Genomic DNA, 15642 nt, shown 5'->3' with positions numbered 1-15642 from the left:
GTACTATGATACAGTGACTGTATAACAACATGTTTACCCTACTGATATACTATGGTACCACAAGTTCAAAGAACACCATGGCACAATGATACTGTACATGTATCATACGGGGAAAAAACACCATTACTATGCTAAATGTTTTAATCAACACAGGATACTGTCATGACACCATATCTAAAAATGGCACTGTCATGGTGAACATCCTCAAAACCATGTTATTACAAAAAATATACTGTACATGTCCAAAAACCATATTAAAAAAAAAAAAGTTCAAAAGCTGACACATGGTCACCCTTTCAAAAGGTACTAATATGGACTATTTAGGTAGTTATATGCACTCCCTAGGTACTAATATGAACCCTTAAGAGGTAAATAAGGTACAGTGGTGTACCTTTTGAAAGTTTACTGCCCCAGTGACAGCTTTTGTGCCTTTTTTTTCCTGAGAGTGTAACTATAGTGCCATCTTTAAAAAAGTCCTTTACTCCTTTACTCCCTTACCTTGGACTGGACATCAGCATTATGGTCGTTCTGGAGCAGCAAAGCAGCAGACTTGGTGTCATCCTTGCGGGCAGCGATGTGGAGTGCAGGCAGGCGGACTTTACCTTTCGTGTCATGTTCCAGGAGCAGAGAGACCACCTGATTATGACCCTGCTGCAGAGCAATGGCCAGAGGAGTGAAGCCATCCTAGAAATGGAGAGAACAGATAGACAGAGATTAACAAACAGAACCAACTCTTTGTTCAGATACAAAAACCATAACCAGCTTGACCAATATGCAGGTTAAACCAAGGTAGCTGATCAACCACCTAGACCAGCATAAACCATCAAATGAACAGGTAAGAAACCATACACCACCTGATGCTATTAGCTGGATTTTCTAGAAGGAATGAATATGATTTTGAATCATTCAGGATTGAGATTTCACTTCTATTCACAGTCTTTAGCTTGAATGTTTGATAAACAATATCACATATTTAGTAATATATATATATATATATATATATATATATATATATAGAGAGAGAGAGAGAGAGAGAGAGAGAGAGAGAGAGATTTTTAAGCTTGAATGTTCAAAAACCGCAATATTTTTCACATATTTTACATTGTTGCAGCACCTCTCTTCCCAGTCTGTCAGTAACTCCTTCCGAAAAGCACAATGTGCTCTGATTGGTCAGCTGGATCAGTGTGTTGCAATTGTTCAACTGCTTTGAGCATGTTTTGGAAATGTCACACCCCCTTACCATAACCACAAGTTTCAACACACTACTAACTAACTCAACCAGGCCTTGACCCCTTTTTTGCCTCTACCTTGTGCAATTATTTAAATGAGAGATATTGTGACATTTTTGTTTGCAGAATAAAACTCAAGACTACAATCAAGGCATTCAGGGAGTTCAGAAACAGTGCTCATTTATATAAAGAATAACTCCCTTTGGAGTGGACTTTGTGCTTTGTGACTTTGCCAACCTTTTTCATACTCAAACAGCCACATTACACACTAAAGAAAGTTGAAAATGTAAAAAAAAAAAAAAGAAAAAAAGAAAAGCAGGTCCTTTTTAAGAGACACCGATACTTGTATGGGCATGTCGGAAAGAATGGAAACACACACACACACACACACAACACTTGCAATCCCAAACCTCTGTAGCTGTGCTCTGGTTTCCACCATTCTCCAGAAGATATCGCACAACATCCAGGTGATTCTCTTGAGCAGCCATATAAAGTGGAGTGAAGCCATTCTGTAGTAACATACATGTAGAGTAAAGCTTAATATTATAACAATTTATTAAATTATAAATTAATTTGTATTAAATTTTATATTATCATTATTATAATTTATACTTTTCTCACCTGTGATTGCGAATTTACATCTGCTCCTCTTTTCACCAACAACTTTGCAACTTCTTTCTGCCCAGCCAGACAAGCAATATGTAATGCAGTGTTCCCTTTCTAAACACGAAAGGGAGATACATATTAATTGTGCACTTGTTTGTGTATGAGTATGTTAGTACTTGTGTGAATCACAAAGGGACAACACTGAAAAAAGCTGAAAATAATATATATAAACAACAAACTATTTCAGAAGCAACAATGTATAAAATATTAGGACTTCTCAAGTATCATTTTCTTACCCCAAAAGCAACTTATGAACTAATCTAACACAACTGATCTTTTGCCGGGAGTTTGATTGACAGGCGATCTAACCAATCATAACGCCAAATCTGCCATTATATCCAGCAAAGCATCAGACTAATGTCTGTGGACTATACTTGAAAATGGTGTGTACTGACGTCATTTTTCGCGGTTGTAACAACATTCCTTCTGATGTTCATTCATGTTTGATGCTATAAATGAACTAGTAGGAAGTGATGATCTGTTCAAGAACCGCTTGAACTGAGGCACTACAGCGATCTGTCACGACACATTAAAGAGCCACAAAACTGTATTTATTGTTTACATTCTTATAAAATTACAAAATATTAAAATTTGAGACTTTGTTTAATATCATAATAAACCTGCTCTGTCTTGTCTGTCATGTTGTTAGTGTCTTCTTTGCTCCGAGATATATTTTTCACTGCGTGAGAACATGATGTGTGGCATGGTTTGTCGGACATAGCAGCAGTAACTTAAGCGGACAGGCCTTTGCAAACGGAAGCTTATGCTTGAAACAAGAAAAGCTATTTGCCAATGGAGACTGCAGGAGACATTTGACCTGATTCGCTCACTGCTTGCATGAAATTGCAGAAATCTTATCAGGCAAAAAGGACTTTTACGAATCTAGTCCATAATAAAACAAATGGTATGCAAATCACTAAAACAATCACATTTCTGCACAACACAAAGTCTCCAAAGCTTTTGTCCTTGCAGGATAGAGCTCTCTGCTATCTGTGTGATTGCTGGTCATTTGTTTATAGTCCCTGGCTTGTGTGGGTGTGTCTGTTTGGCTCTGTGTGTCAGATGACAGGAGTCAACAGAGTCCAACTGTACTCATCATATCACAGTGCTTGATGACTGGCATTCCATCAGATTTACTCTCTCTCTAGCCATTTGGGAATCACATAACCCTCTCTTCACTTTGTGAGTGTTTAAGTGTGCTTAACCTTGGTTGAAGAGTCCACGGTCGCACCCCTCTCCAGAAGTTCCTCCACCAGCCCCACATGACCCTCTTTGGCTGCTAGATGGAGCGCATTGAGCCCATTCTAAGTGCAGAGGTAGACATTTTCTATCAGTGCAAATTTGACAATAAGCTACGATGCAAAACAAGACAACAGCACATTTTGCTAATGATAAATATTTGATCTGATAGGGGTAATACTAGAAAAAAAAAATACTCTACACTAATAGATCACCCATGTGCATTTTCTAGATTGATTATTAAATATAGGAAATTGTTATGAATAGCTCTAGAAAAAAAAGATTAAAGAAGATTAAACGATTAAAAATTATGTTTAATATTTTTAATATTTTAGAAAAATGTTTATATATATATATATATATATATATATATATATATATATATATATATATATATATATATATATATATATATATATATATATATATATATATATATATATATATATATATATATGTATATATGTATATTATATATAGTACAGTCCAAAAGTTTGGAACCACTATGATTTTTAATGTTTTTAAAAGAAGTTTCGTCTGCTCACCAAGGCTACATTTATTTAATTAAAAATACAGTAAAAACAGTAATATTGTGAAATATTATTACAATTTAAAATAACTGTTTTCTATTTGAATATATTTCACAAAGTAATTTATTCCTGTGATGGTAAAGCTGAATTTTCAGCATCATTACTCCAGTCTTCAGTGTCACATGATCCTTCAGAAATCATTCTAATATGCTGATCTGCTGCTCAAGAAACATTTAATGTGTACAATTGTACAAAATATTTGTGTACAATATTTTTTCAGGATTATTTGATGAATAGAAAGTTCAAAAGAACAGTGTTTATCTGAAATCTAATCTTTTGTAACCTTATAAATGTCTTTACTGTCCCTTTTGATTGATTTAATGCATCCTTGCTGAATAAAAGTATTCATTTCTTTAATTTCTTTTCAAAAAAATAAAAATAAAAATTCTTACTGACCCCAAACTTTTGAACGGTAGTGTATAATGCTACAGAAGCTTTGTATTTCAGATAAATGCTGTTCTTTTGAACTTTCTATTCATCAAGGAATCCTGAAAAAAAAAGTACACAACTGTTTTCAACCTTGAAAATAATCATAAATGTTTATTGAGAAGCAAATCAGCATATTAGAATCATTTCTGAAGGATCATGTGACACTGAAGACTGGAGTAACGATGCTGAAAATTCAGCTTTGCTTCACAGGAATAAATTACTTTGTGAAATATATTCAAATAGAAAACAGTTATTTTTAATTGTAATAATATTTCACAATATTACTGTTTTTTACTGTATTTTTAATTAAATAAATGTAGCCTTGGTGAGCAGACGAAACTTCTTTTAAAAACATTAAAAATCATAGTGGTTCCAAACTTTTGGACTGTACTGTATATATATATATATATATATATATATATATATATATATATATATATATATATATATATATATATATATATATATATATATATATATATATATATATATATTTGATTATTTGTTCTGCTTTTATTTTATTTTATTATATCTTAACTTTTCCCAGACCCCAGTTAAATCCCTGATATAAAGAATAGTTATAACAGATTTTACTATGGATAAATTTGGCAAAAGCCTTTTTTCTATTTTAGTGCAATGATCATTTTAGTCATTGTAAAATGTGTAATTCATTATATCATGTAAAAGTCACTTGTCATTAATAAATCAAGCTTGCAAGTTAAACGTGGAATTTAAGTGTTTAATCTCTTTTTCTGGAGCTGTAAATAAGCATTCCCTTTATTTAAACATCACCACCTGTCTTAATTTACTAATGCACCCCATTCTGTATTTGATGGTAAATCATGACAGCTCTTGTGTAACAGTGTGGCTAACATTCAGACACGTCAGTAAAGGCAACGAGAATTAACTAGACTCTAATCTCATTTATTTGGATAATGAAAGCTGGAGGAGTTTTTGCATCTGGAGAGAGGGATTCCGGTCAGGGGGGAAAACAGATAAAACATGGGCAGATTATATTGCAATATCACTCAGGGAGGATTAGAAGAGTGGATTTTGGAGGAAACAACATGGAATGCCTGTTCATTGTTGTACTGACATGCTCATTACTGGTCGACTCCAGATGACATCATAATGGATAAATGTCATGGTAAAAACTATCATACACTGGAGCAGTGGCAAATTCAGCCCATTACATAATAAAGGGGTCACAGCAACCCTATGACATTTGTAATTTCAGTCCATTTTAATTGGAAATTGGAATATCAAACAAAATTGCATTGCATTGGATAACAAAATATCACAAAGTTGCATTTAATCCATAAAATTAAATAAATAAGACAGCACAATCACACTTTTCAAGCAAAATATGTAATAAAAAATGTAAAAAAAAAAAAAAAAAAATCAGCAGATATGCTATTCAATTTGTATACACTGTGACTATCAAATTTAGTGAAACATGTCTTCTACATTTTGTCCTACAGTCTTGTTAAACCAATGTTAGTGTAACATTAAGGTATTTAAAACACTATAGGGGTGTAACAATATACTATCACAATATATCGCAATACATAAATGCAACATGTATCGTGGATATAGTCACAATATGTATTGTGTATAGTTCACCCAATAAGAAAATTAGTGTGTGAGAAAAAATTAAAGTTTACAGAGTTTTAGTAAATGTACTACATTGAACTACTATATAATGTTGAATATAATAATTAGTATAATAATTCAATGGGGGAATATCTGTAGGTCCTGATAATGCCAAATGTCTTGTGGTACCAGTAAAAAGTGGCCTATTTTAAAAATATCTAGTCAATGAAGCATATTTGTATTTTTCTGTATTTCATTATAACATTAACAATGTCCTGTGCATTGGGTTAGCAGCACCGAATCCAAGCCTATATTTCCACCCCCAGTGTAATACCAAATTTAGCATTTTAATCAACAGTTATTTTTTTGATAACATTTTATCATATGTATTGAAGTATCACCATAATATGTGAGTTCAGTATCATGATATGTATCGAACCATGAAATGAGGATATCACTATATCCCTATAAAACACTGATTTATTTTCTCTTTTTTCCCCGGGTTGGTCATGATTCCTAGGTATTTGTTTGCTAGTATAATGACCTCAACATTCAGTACTACATTTGCATCATATTTATGTGGCGCACCCTGGTAAAACCAGTACCCCAAAGATGATTGGTTGACAATTTTGTAGCTCGTGCCTGTGCCAAATCTCGTTGAATGGTATTTTGCATGTGGTATCTTCTGTTCGTTGATAAAAGTCGACTTTATTGTATATCTGACTAGAAAAACTGTTTTATTTTACGTGCATGTTTGCATTTTAAGACTGTTCGATTTCAAGATAAACCATTTCACACATTTTAAGATTATAGATCCATTTACCTTCAATATCTTTTTGGTGATATCAGTGCATTGTTATGCCAGGGGTAATTTGTAAGGAATGGTTGAACACAGCAGTGCTGTGACAGTGGGAGGGTTTGGATATGCAGAAGGTACAGAAGGTCGGGAGTGTGAACAGCTGCCAGAGACGTGCATGAGTAAAAAGCCTTTGATATACTAGAAAGAACTGCCTGGCAGAGAACTAGCTGATTATGTCATGATGGCAATGCAGCATTTGTTAGGAATCAGTATCGCTTTCTAACATCATAATGTAATGTGTGCTAAAAAAAAAAAAAAGCAAAAAAAAAAAAACATACATTATTTCTAATAATCAGGATTATCCTTCCCTAACAAAGCACAATCTACTAGGACTTTCTAAAGAGTGTATAGCTAACACACAGTTGACAGAATGTGTCTCTTAAGCTGGAAAGAAGTTTATGACAACCTGCTTCTTGGAAAACATCAGCATTACCCAACAGACTTTATCTCCACAGATTAGATTATATACATAAATACATCATCTAAAAACTGTGAAATGTCACTGTTTACAAAACTTCCAGTTGTTCCATTATTGCAGCAAAAGAGTGAAATAGAAAAATGTCTTGTTTTTTGTAACGCTGAAATCCTAGTTCATGGAAAATGTTACCTGGTTGCATGTAGAAATATCCTGTCCGCCCTTGAGGAAATCCAGAACCTTTTCAATATTACCTGCTCTGGCTGCTCTCAGGAAGCTGGTGTTACTGTCCGACTGTAGGAACAACACACCAAGAAAAACATTAAGAAACGCAAGTCCAGTTCTAGTAAAACACTGAGAAATTACAATGCAATATTCAAGTGATCAAAGTCAATGCATCTCATTTTACTTCTGTAATAATATGACATATGACATATTTACAAGTGAAATAAGATATTAAACAAGAACAAATGCTGGGTGAGCTCATATTTTTTTCAATCAGGATGGTCCATTTGATAATGTACATTACCATTTAAAAGTGTAGGGTCAGTAAGATTCTTTTGAAAGAAATTAATATTTTTATTCAGCGGTGATGCATTATATTGCTCAAAAGTGACAGTAAAGACTTTTACATTGTTACTTTCCATTCATCAACGAATCCAACCAATTTGAGCACCAAATCAGCATATTAAAATGATTTCTGAAGGATCATGTGACATTGAAGACTGAAGTAATATGCTGAAAATTCAGCTCAGTATATGCTGTATGTTTATGTGCGTGTATGTGAAGTTTTTCATTTCAGTGGGTGCATCTCCTTTTATCAGAATTGTCTGACAGTGACTCTGCTAAATATAGACAGCAAAACAGAATGAAGGCAGCTGACATGACATACACACACACGCGCACAGATCTGAATGTGTGTACAGTAATGCACTGAAAGTCTTGCCATGCGAAGAAGAAAATTAATGCTAAGATCAAATTTCAGATTTGGCATCATTCAGCGAACATGTGTTTGTTTGTACAGATAGAGCAATTCCTTTTAAAGTCCTTGGCATAAGAGTCACAACTGTGACAATAAAACCTGCATGTGCAATTGCAACACAAAATCCTCAATGTATTTTTATTAAAATATTAAAACCTTTAAAATTCCAGAGACCCCTTTTATGAGACTAAAATCAAGCTTTTTGATCAGTCCAAGCTAGCATTCAGGTATTTATTTTATTTTGGTTAAAATAGAAATGACAAGAGCATTGGCCCCAAGCTCTGGCAGCAGTATTTAAAATGCTATTGAATAAATCAGTACCTCTCAAGTCATGTAGAACGTGAAGCATTAATGTGTCAGGCCATCACAGGCTACTGACCCAAATGTTCAAGGCATGACCTCTGCTCCTTTTGAGGTTAAGAGGTCACATTTTAACGCGTGTGGGATCCGAATAAGACTTAACCATTGGAAATAGGCCCTATACATTTGTTCATGAAGTTGTCCTGCACACATGCTACACTATTTGAGCTCATAAGGGCAAGAAAAGTTCAAATCTGGCTCACTACACTTCCTGATTCCATTCCCCCCTTAAATTCCCATAAATTACACCTTCTGTAGCAATAAAAGAGACCATAAACAAAAACTTAATGAAAACTTTTGAAACTAAAATAAAAAATAAAAGCATAACACTGCTAATGAAGGTATCTGAAGGTACATAAATGAATAAGTTGCTAAAAATCAAGTATAAAAATGAATACAACACCTAAAAAGTCTAAAAATACTGACTATTACAACTTAGACCAGCTTGCATTTCCAGCAGGTTTATATATACCAAAATATATATATTTTTGTTCCACTCAAGAAATAAAGTCACACATGTCAGAAACAGCATGAAGGTAATTAAATAAATTATTTATTTTTGGGTGAACAATCCCTTTAAAGGCGCAGTATGTAATATTGGCAGCTAGTGGTTGAAATGGGTACTGCAGTCCAAATTAAAAATATTGGAGAGAGTTGTTTTGCCCTGCCCCCTTCACCTCAGACTCGAAGCTCACGCCAGATTGAGGACACGAACAGGAGAGAGAGCGTAACTTTCAATGGAAGGCGACGAGCCAGACAACATTAAAGTTGATTAGTTGATTTATCCACGTTTTAATATGCCTCTGGTCATAGAGCTTTTAGGATGGATGCCGAGGCTTTTTAGGTTGGGAAGATCTGCGATCTCTGACCTAGTTCAATTGCTGGCTTCCATGGCTGCAATACGCTGTTTTCCACCAACTGGCAACCCAGGGGGGCGGAATACTATTGGGTAAAATGGCAGTGGGCAGGATCACACGAACCAAAACAAAAACAGACATTCCGACACAGAACGCACATTTCAAACTAGAATAACTGGCTGTAGTTTTCGGAGAAACAAGTATGTAAACCTAGCATGATTCCTAAACATCTGCAAACATATTATATTGTATGCTTTACTACATTCAATAAAAATTACATACAGCAACTTTTAAGTAAGATCTGAACATTTGAATGTTCCAGTTGAGATCTTGACTGCTGTCACCATGTTTACAAAAAGATGGTGAGTTATGTTCTGCTTTATGACTCCAACATCCCAAACACAACATATGCTGGTCTTTCCAGCAGGAAAATCCCCTCAACAAACCTCTATTGAACCGAGATATCATTAAGGTTGCCTTACCATGGTATCTGCCACAGGGTTGTAGTAACGGTCCAGATATGGATCACTTCCAATAGTCCGCAGGCCTTTATCTGAACCACACGCCCTACACATTGCCGCATTGCCCATGCTTTGCAAAAAACAGCACTACACTTTACATCAATGTCTGGAATTTTCGTAAGATTCCGCACTTGCTGTGTCTTTTCCAGTGATAACCAACCACTGAACATCAAATTGCTGCTCGGAAGATTGATTCCGACTCGCTCACATGCACTTAGCTTTATGGGTTTGCATTATCCTCAGTCTTCAGGTAGTACCCAGGAGCCCATTCAATTATCAGCATCAGAGCATCTATCCAGCTAATGCAAAATCCCCCAAACTTTCATGTCTATCTTTCTCCTCAGGTCCCGAACATCATCTCTTATGTGCTCTCTCTGATCCCTGCTCCGCGTCTTCTGTGAGAATCTGTGTCCCGTATTGGCACTCGTCTATGCTTCTTTTCCAGTCTTGTCTCTCTTCCCGCCTGGCTTTGTGACTGACAACTGCGGCCGTAAACGTGTCTCCCATTGCTATATCAGGCCGAATATCCGCCCTGTCCGGGATCCAGGGCTGGGTTATTTTTAACCCCTCCACGCTCAGGCAGACAGAGCAAGGCCCAGCAAAGGGCAATCCTGCTGGGGAAGAGCCAGCTGGGAAACCTGTCCTTTTCCTCCTGAGGTCCAGGAATGTGTATCCACCGGGACAACTGAAGTCAAAAAATCTTGACTGGAGCAAGACGGTGTTATTTACAAAAACCTTTGGTTGTCATACCATCTATAGCATTTAAAACGCAACACATTTACAAGACTACGTAAAGCATGGAGCATAATCTAAAAGAGGTTCTTATCCTTGAAGAATATCGGCTATTTAATTCAGTGAAGGCTCTTGCAAAGCAGTTTAACACCACCATCCACGAGGAGTAAAATCGAGATTACACAGCTATAGTAATGCCTACAGTGAATCAGACCGAATGGCATGATGGGATCGGTGTCTGTGGGTCATCTCTGGCCCCGAGGTGGTCAGCATTGATCAGACTATGATTCAGCACTAGGTACACTTCCACTACAGACATATTGACTTGCCATTGACTGCCCTGATCAATGCCATGCTCCCAGTTAAAGGTACACTCTAAAAAAATGCTGGGTTTTTTCAACCCTTGTTTGGGTCAAATACATTTTTAAACCCAACGGGTGGGTTTGTCCATATTTGACCCAAATAACCTAGCAAAAAATTGCTTACCCTAAAATTAAAGGTACAATTTGTGATATATTTTTTTTTCCGCTAGAGGTCGCTAGAAGCCTATTCAAAAGTTCAAAACAAAGGCGTAGTTTGATGACGCCAAGTTTTAGAGCGGAAACTTGGGACATGTGGTCTCCATCTCAACGGACGGTGCAAAAAAATAGGGATTGGAGTCTGGAAGAACTCATGTCCGTGGATGCGATTATTAACGTTACTGTAGTATGAAGCAGAGCAGGACCGAGTGTTGCGGGAGCTGAAGCGATTGATCAACACACGCCTCACGAGCAGCGGGACTTTTATTATGACACAGTCGCCGGCGCCGCTTCCGCTTTTCCGGTCATGAGTTTACGGGAGCTGTCCTTGTCGACAGAACCAGCGGCAGATGGTAAACAGTAATTATGTTCCATAAATAAGTAACACAATCCACCATAAAACGTGCAAAAAGTAAATAAGGAACTGCTTGAAGCAAGCTAGTGATTTGCTGGACGCTAGACACTACTTCTGCATTTGTCCACGGCACTGTTGTCATGTGGTTTCTACGTCAGTAAAGGCGGTAACAAAGGGAACTGACGTCATTGACAGGCGACTGCACTGCCCCGTGTCACTGTTTAGAATGGGAATTTTCTCATGATTTACAAGTCGTTGAAAACATTAGAGATATTGTTAGTAATCAGCTGGACAAAATATATAACACTTGCTTAGTGGTTTTTGGATATTTTACTGCAAAAATTTTACATATTGTACCTTTAACCAATGTACATATGGGTTTTACTATAGTACTGGAGCTATAGTAAACTAAGCATAGTGAACTCATAGTGATCTGACTTTATGAAGAATGTAAAAACTTGAGGCAGCTGTATTTAAAATTTTTATATTTATATCACTACATAAACAGTTCATTTTCAGGAAAAAGTATAATTTGTCTCCCCATTAGTCAAATTATCTGATAGATGAGGCAATATATATATATTAATGTAAACTAAATATTGCAAAAATATTAACAATACTGTTCAAAAGTGTGGGTCAGTACATTTTTTTTTTAAATAAATTTAAAAATGTAAATTATTCCTGTTATGCAAATTTTACATTAATTCAGTCTTCAGTGTCACATGATTGCATTAAAAATTATTTTAATATGCCTGTTTGCTGCTAAAGAAAAAAATTCTTATCAATGTTGAAAACAATTGTGCTGCTTAATATTTTTGAATAGAAGGTTGATGAAGAGATGAATGAATGTAGAGTATTTGTTTGAAATATGTTTTTTTTTTATTTACATTATGTCTTTGCTTTTAATACACATCCTTGCTAAATAAAAGTAAACTGTCCACCCCACCCTCCAAAAAAAAGGATTTTTTTCCAAAAACATAAATATTAACATTAAAAAACTTACTGACCCCAAACATTTTAACAGTAGTGTATTATATCATTATGTTTTAATTTAAAAATAATAGCAATATGTTTGAGTAAATAACATTATAAACACATAAAAACTGTAAAATTGTACTATATACATGTAAATGACAATATACATGAAAGTTTGCCACATGCAAATTGTAATTCTATGTAAACATTCTCAGCTCTGGTCCTTATAAGCAGGTTATCTCAGTTATGATAACCTGCTTATAAGATTTCTAGTTTCAAAAGCATCTGAAAACATTGTAATGATGACACTGCCAGTCAAGTTGTTATAGGCTGCAGCAGGTCGCAGGTCAAATAGCTCTACAAATTAACTGAGGGACATGTTTTATGACACATCTGTGCTGACAAACACTTTTAGTAGTGATGGTGAAGGATTCATTCATTGCTTCTGTCACGTGATGAATGATCGAAATACTCTGGAGGGAACTAATCATTTGTGTTTCTCATAATGTATCTTTTGGCTGCATTATAAAAATTATATGTGAATGGGGAATTTGGCTATTTAAAATATAATTTTTTAACATTCATTGAACAAAATTACTTGAATAACGAGTTGTTATTTTACTAAAAGAGACTGAACAAGAGAGTTGCTACAAATCACATTTATATTTTAATTAAACAAAATAAAATGAATAAATTAGCAATAAAAAAAATATAAAATCTTTGATATAGTAAAACATTTTCAAAACTGGTAAGTGCATGGCAGATTGCAAGCTCAAAACTAAAACACGTGAGTTTTATCAAAAAGTTATGTCATTGCATATGTAGCCAATGAGATTTTAGACATATTTGCATAAAGGATGATCCTATTTCCTAAGCCTCTTCCAGTATCTGAAACAGGTGCGGAACAGCTGACTAGGATTTTTCAGAGCTCATCTGCAGCATATAAATGCTAGGAAAAAAAAATGCTGTATTAATTATTTATACTGCAAGTAACAACTCTCCATCCACGGATGAGAATTAAAAATAATAATAATAATAAATAAAAATATATATATTTTTTCAAACAATAATTAAATAATATTTTATTAAAATTAAATATAAAGCAAAAAAATAAAGATGTTACACAAAATGTCTTGCATATATTGTCTGACTTGGGGCTGCTGAATCATAACATTTAAATGCATTAGAAAGAGACTGTACAAATGATCATTCTTAAATTATGTATATGCATAAAATTGAGGCAGAGCAGGACAAAGTTTACAAAGCACCCATAATTGCACTGATATTGCTGGACTTGCACTATGTCCATATACTGTATGACATTACACACCCTGACCTCTATAGACATGTGAATTCTACACAGATTAACTCTCATCACAGTTACTTTACATCCGCTAACACTAAAGCACTACAATTAACAATTCACAAAGAATAAATAACGATTAAAATATGGAGAACAACATATATATATTTGCACATTACAAAAGACACTGACTATTTTAAATACTACTAGTGCTGTCTGTGTTCATTCTTACTATGATACTTCCAAAAAGATTTTGACACTCACAATGTTAAATTAAATAATGGAAAATTTATTTAAACATAATAGCATGCGCTCCTAAATGTGCCCAAAAGGTCAAAAGGTCAGCTGTATCTGAGCTTGCACGGATGAATTTGAGGTAAAACTGCTGTTGTTAATGGTTTGTAAGTGTCAATACCTTGCGTTTGCGCTCTGCTCTCTCTCTGTGTCTCTTGCGTCTCTCTCTGGCTTTGGCGAGAGCCTTTATCTCAGGAGGTTGTTCTAGTTCCCGTGCCTTTTTCAGGTGTGCTGCTGCGTGTGCCATGATGCCAAACCACAGAAAACCGAACACAGGTACTCCTCTATCACTTCAGATGTGGAACACTCCCAGAACGTTTATCATATTTATGTAAAGCAATGGATGAAGTCCTTGTTCTGCTTTTCCCAATAGCTCTTACTAATGTGCTTCCTCTGAATAAGGTGATAACAAACGCTCTGTGCCACAGTCCTCCCACAATTCACTCGGAATAACTTAACTACTCTGATCCACTGTGAACTGTCTTTTCAGTGCAAACAGTTTGTCTCTTTTTCCCCCCCACTGAGAGATAGTCTGGTCCTTTGGTTGACTGAAGAGAGAAAAGCCTCACTCGTGGAATCTGAATTTATATCGCCTTGTGTAAACCAGGGACCAGAGAGAGAAAGTGCGAGAGAGAGAGAGAGAGAGAGAGAGAGAGAGAGGGTTGACCTGCCTGTCCAGATGTAGAGGCATTCAGCTATAGTGTCGAGTAAAGCTTAAGGATTGAGTCTATGTGAGTGTGCTTCACAAATGAGTGTATAAGAGTAGAGGCACAATAAAAAAGCTTTTGTTTCAGAGAAAAAAATGTGATTCTGATAATAGCGAGAGCATGACAAACAGCTGGTCTACAGAGACACCTGTGGCACATTGCATGCTCATCGGAGCTGGGGAGGAGTTTGGGGAAGACCACAGCGGAGGCTGTCAGGGGACAGCGAGATGAATACACTAGGGCAACAGCAAGTTATATTTAAATCCACCTGGAGGGGAAAGGCATGCTCCGACATACAGCTACTGAAATCACAGAGCCAACCTGGTGAGGTGGTGTGGCATTGTGGTAAATGCCCAGGGCGGATGATCAGAGGGTCAGCAAGGAGCATTCGGCATCACAATCGTGCCATTAAGAAATACACTTAATCTGCAGGATGCTGTAGGAAGATTTGAACTGTAAATCCTCTTGGATCTGATGGGGTCTGCGACTACTGCATATGCTATAATGTCACTATTCATCAGTAACGATCTCACTAAGCTGCCTCTGATTCTCAGAGACAGGATCGTTTTTTTTTTCAGCAAGGATGCATTAAATTGCTCTAAAGTTACAGTAAAGACATTTTATAATGCTACAAAAGATTCCACATATACAGAAATATTAAGCAGAACAACTACTTTCAACATTGTTAATAATAATGTTTCTTGAGCAGCAAATTAACATATTAGAATGATTTCTGAAGGATCATGTGACACTGAAGACTGAGTAATGATACTGAAAATTCAACTTTGTCATCACGGGAATAAATTACATTTTAATAAATTGCTTATTTTTCAGCATTACTGTTTTTTTTGTTTTGTTTGTTTTTAGGAAAATCTCCACATTTTTTTAAACTATTCTCTTTATTTGCAAAATAAAACAGCAAAGTTTCGATCAATAAAGATCTTGCACAGGCACCTTTATTCGAAACACACAGTGTGCGGATTTTCCTTTTTTCTTTTCTTTCTTTTTTTTTTTTTTT

At 35.4% G+C, this 15642-nt stretch overlaps 1 protein-coding gene across 10 annotated transcripts in view; it reads right to left on the bottom strand.

The window, feature by feature from the left end:
- Window positions 1-15642, bottom strand: part of ank2a (ankyrin 2a, neuronal) — an 87970-nt gene that overhangs the window by 54031 nt on the left and 18297 nt on the right. For 9 of the 10 annotated variants that reach the window (XM_067404373.1, XM_067404379.1, XM_067404381.1 and 6 more), the window contains exons 2-6: window positions 7213-7314; window positions 3101-3199; window positions 1851-1949; window positions 1640-1738; window positions 499-684 (exon numbers count right to left, since the gene is read on the bottom strand). In XM_067404373.1, the coding sequence (XP_067260474.1) occupies window positions 499-684; window positions 1640-1738; window positions 1851-1949; window positions 3101-3199; window positions 7213-7314 (585 nt within the window). Of the gene's footprint in view, window positions 1-498; window positions 685-1639; window positions 1739-1850; window positions 1950-3100; window positions 3200-7212; window positions 7315-9701; window positions 9810-15642 lie in introns of those variants that run through there. The other variant, XM_067404375.1, reaches the window with a different exon arrangement.

The sequence above is a fragment of the Chanodichthys erythropterus genome, chromosome 12 (assembly GCF_024489055.1).
Source record: "Chanodichthys erythropterus isolate Z2021 chromosome 12, ASM2448905v1, whole genome shotgun sequence".
Taxonomy (NCBI): Eukaryota; Metazoa; Chordata; class Actinopteri; order Cypriniformes; family Xenocyprididae; genus Chanodichthys; species Chanodichthys erythropterus.
The sequence above is the reverse complement of the archived record's forward strand: the minus strand, read 5'-3'. Positions and strand labels throughout refer to the sequence as shown.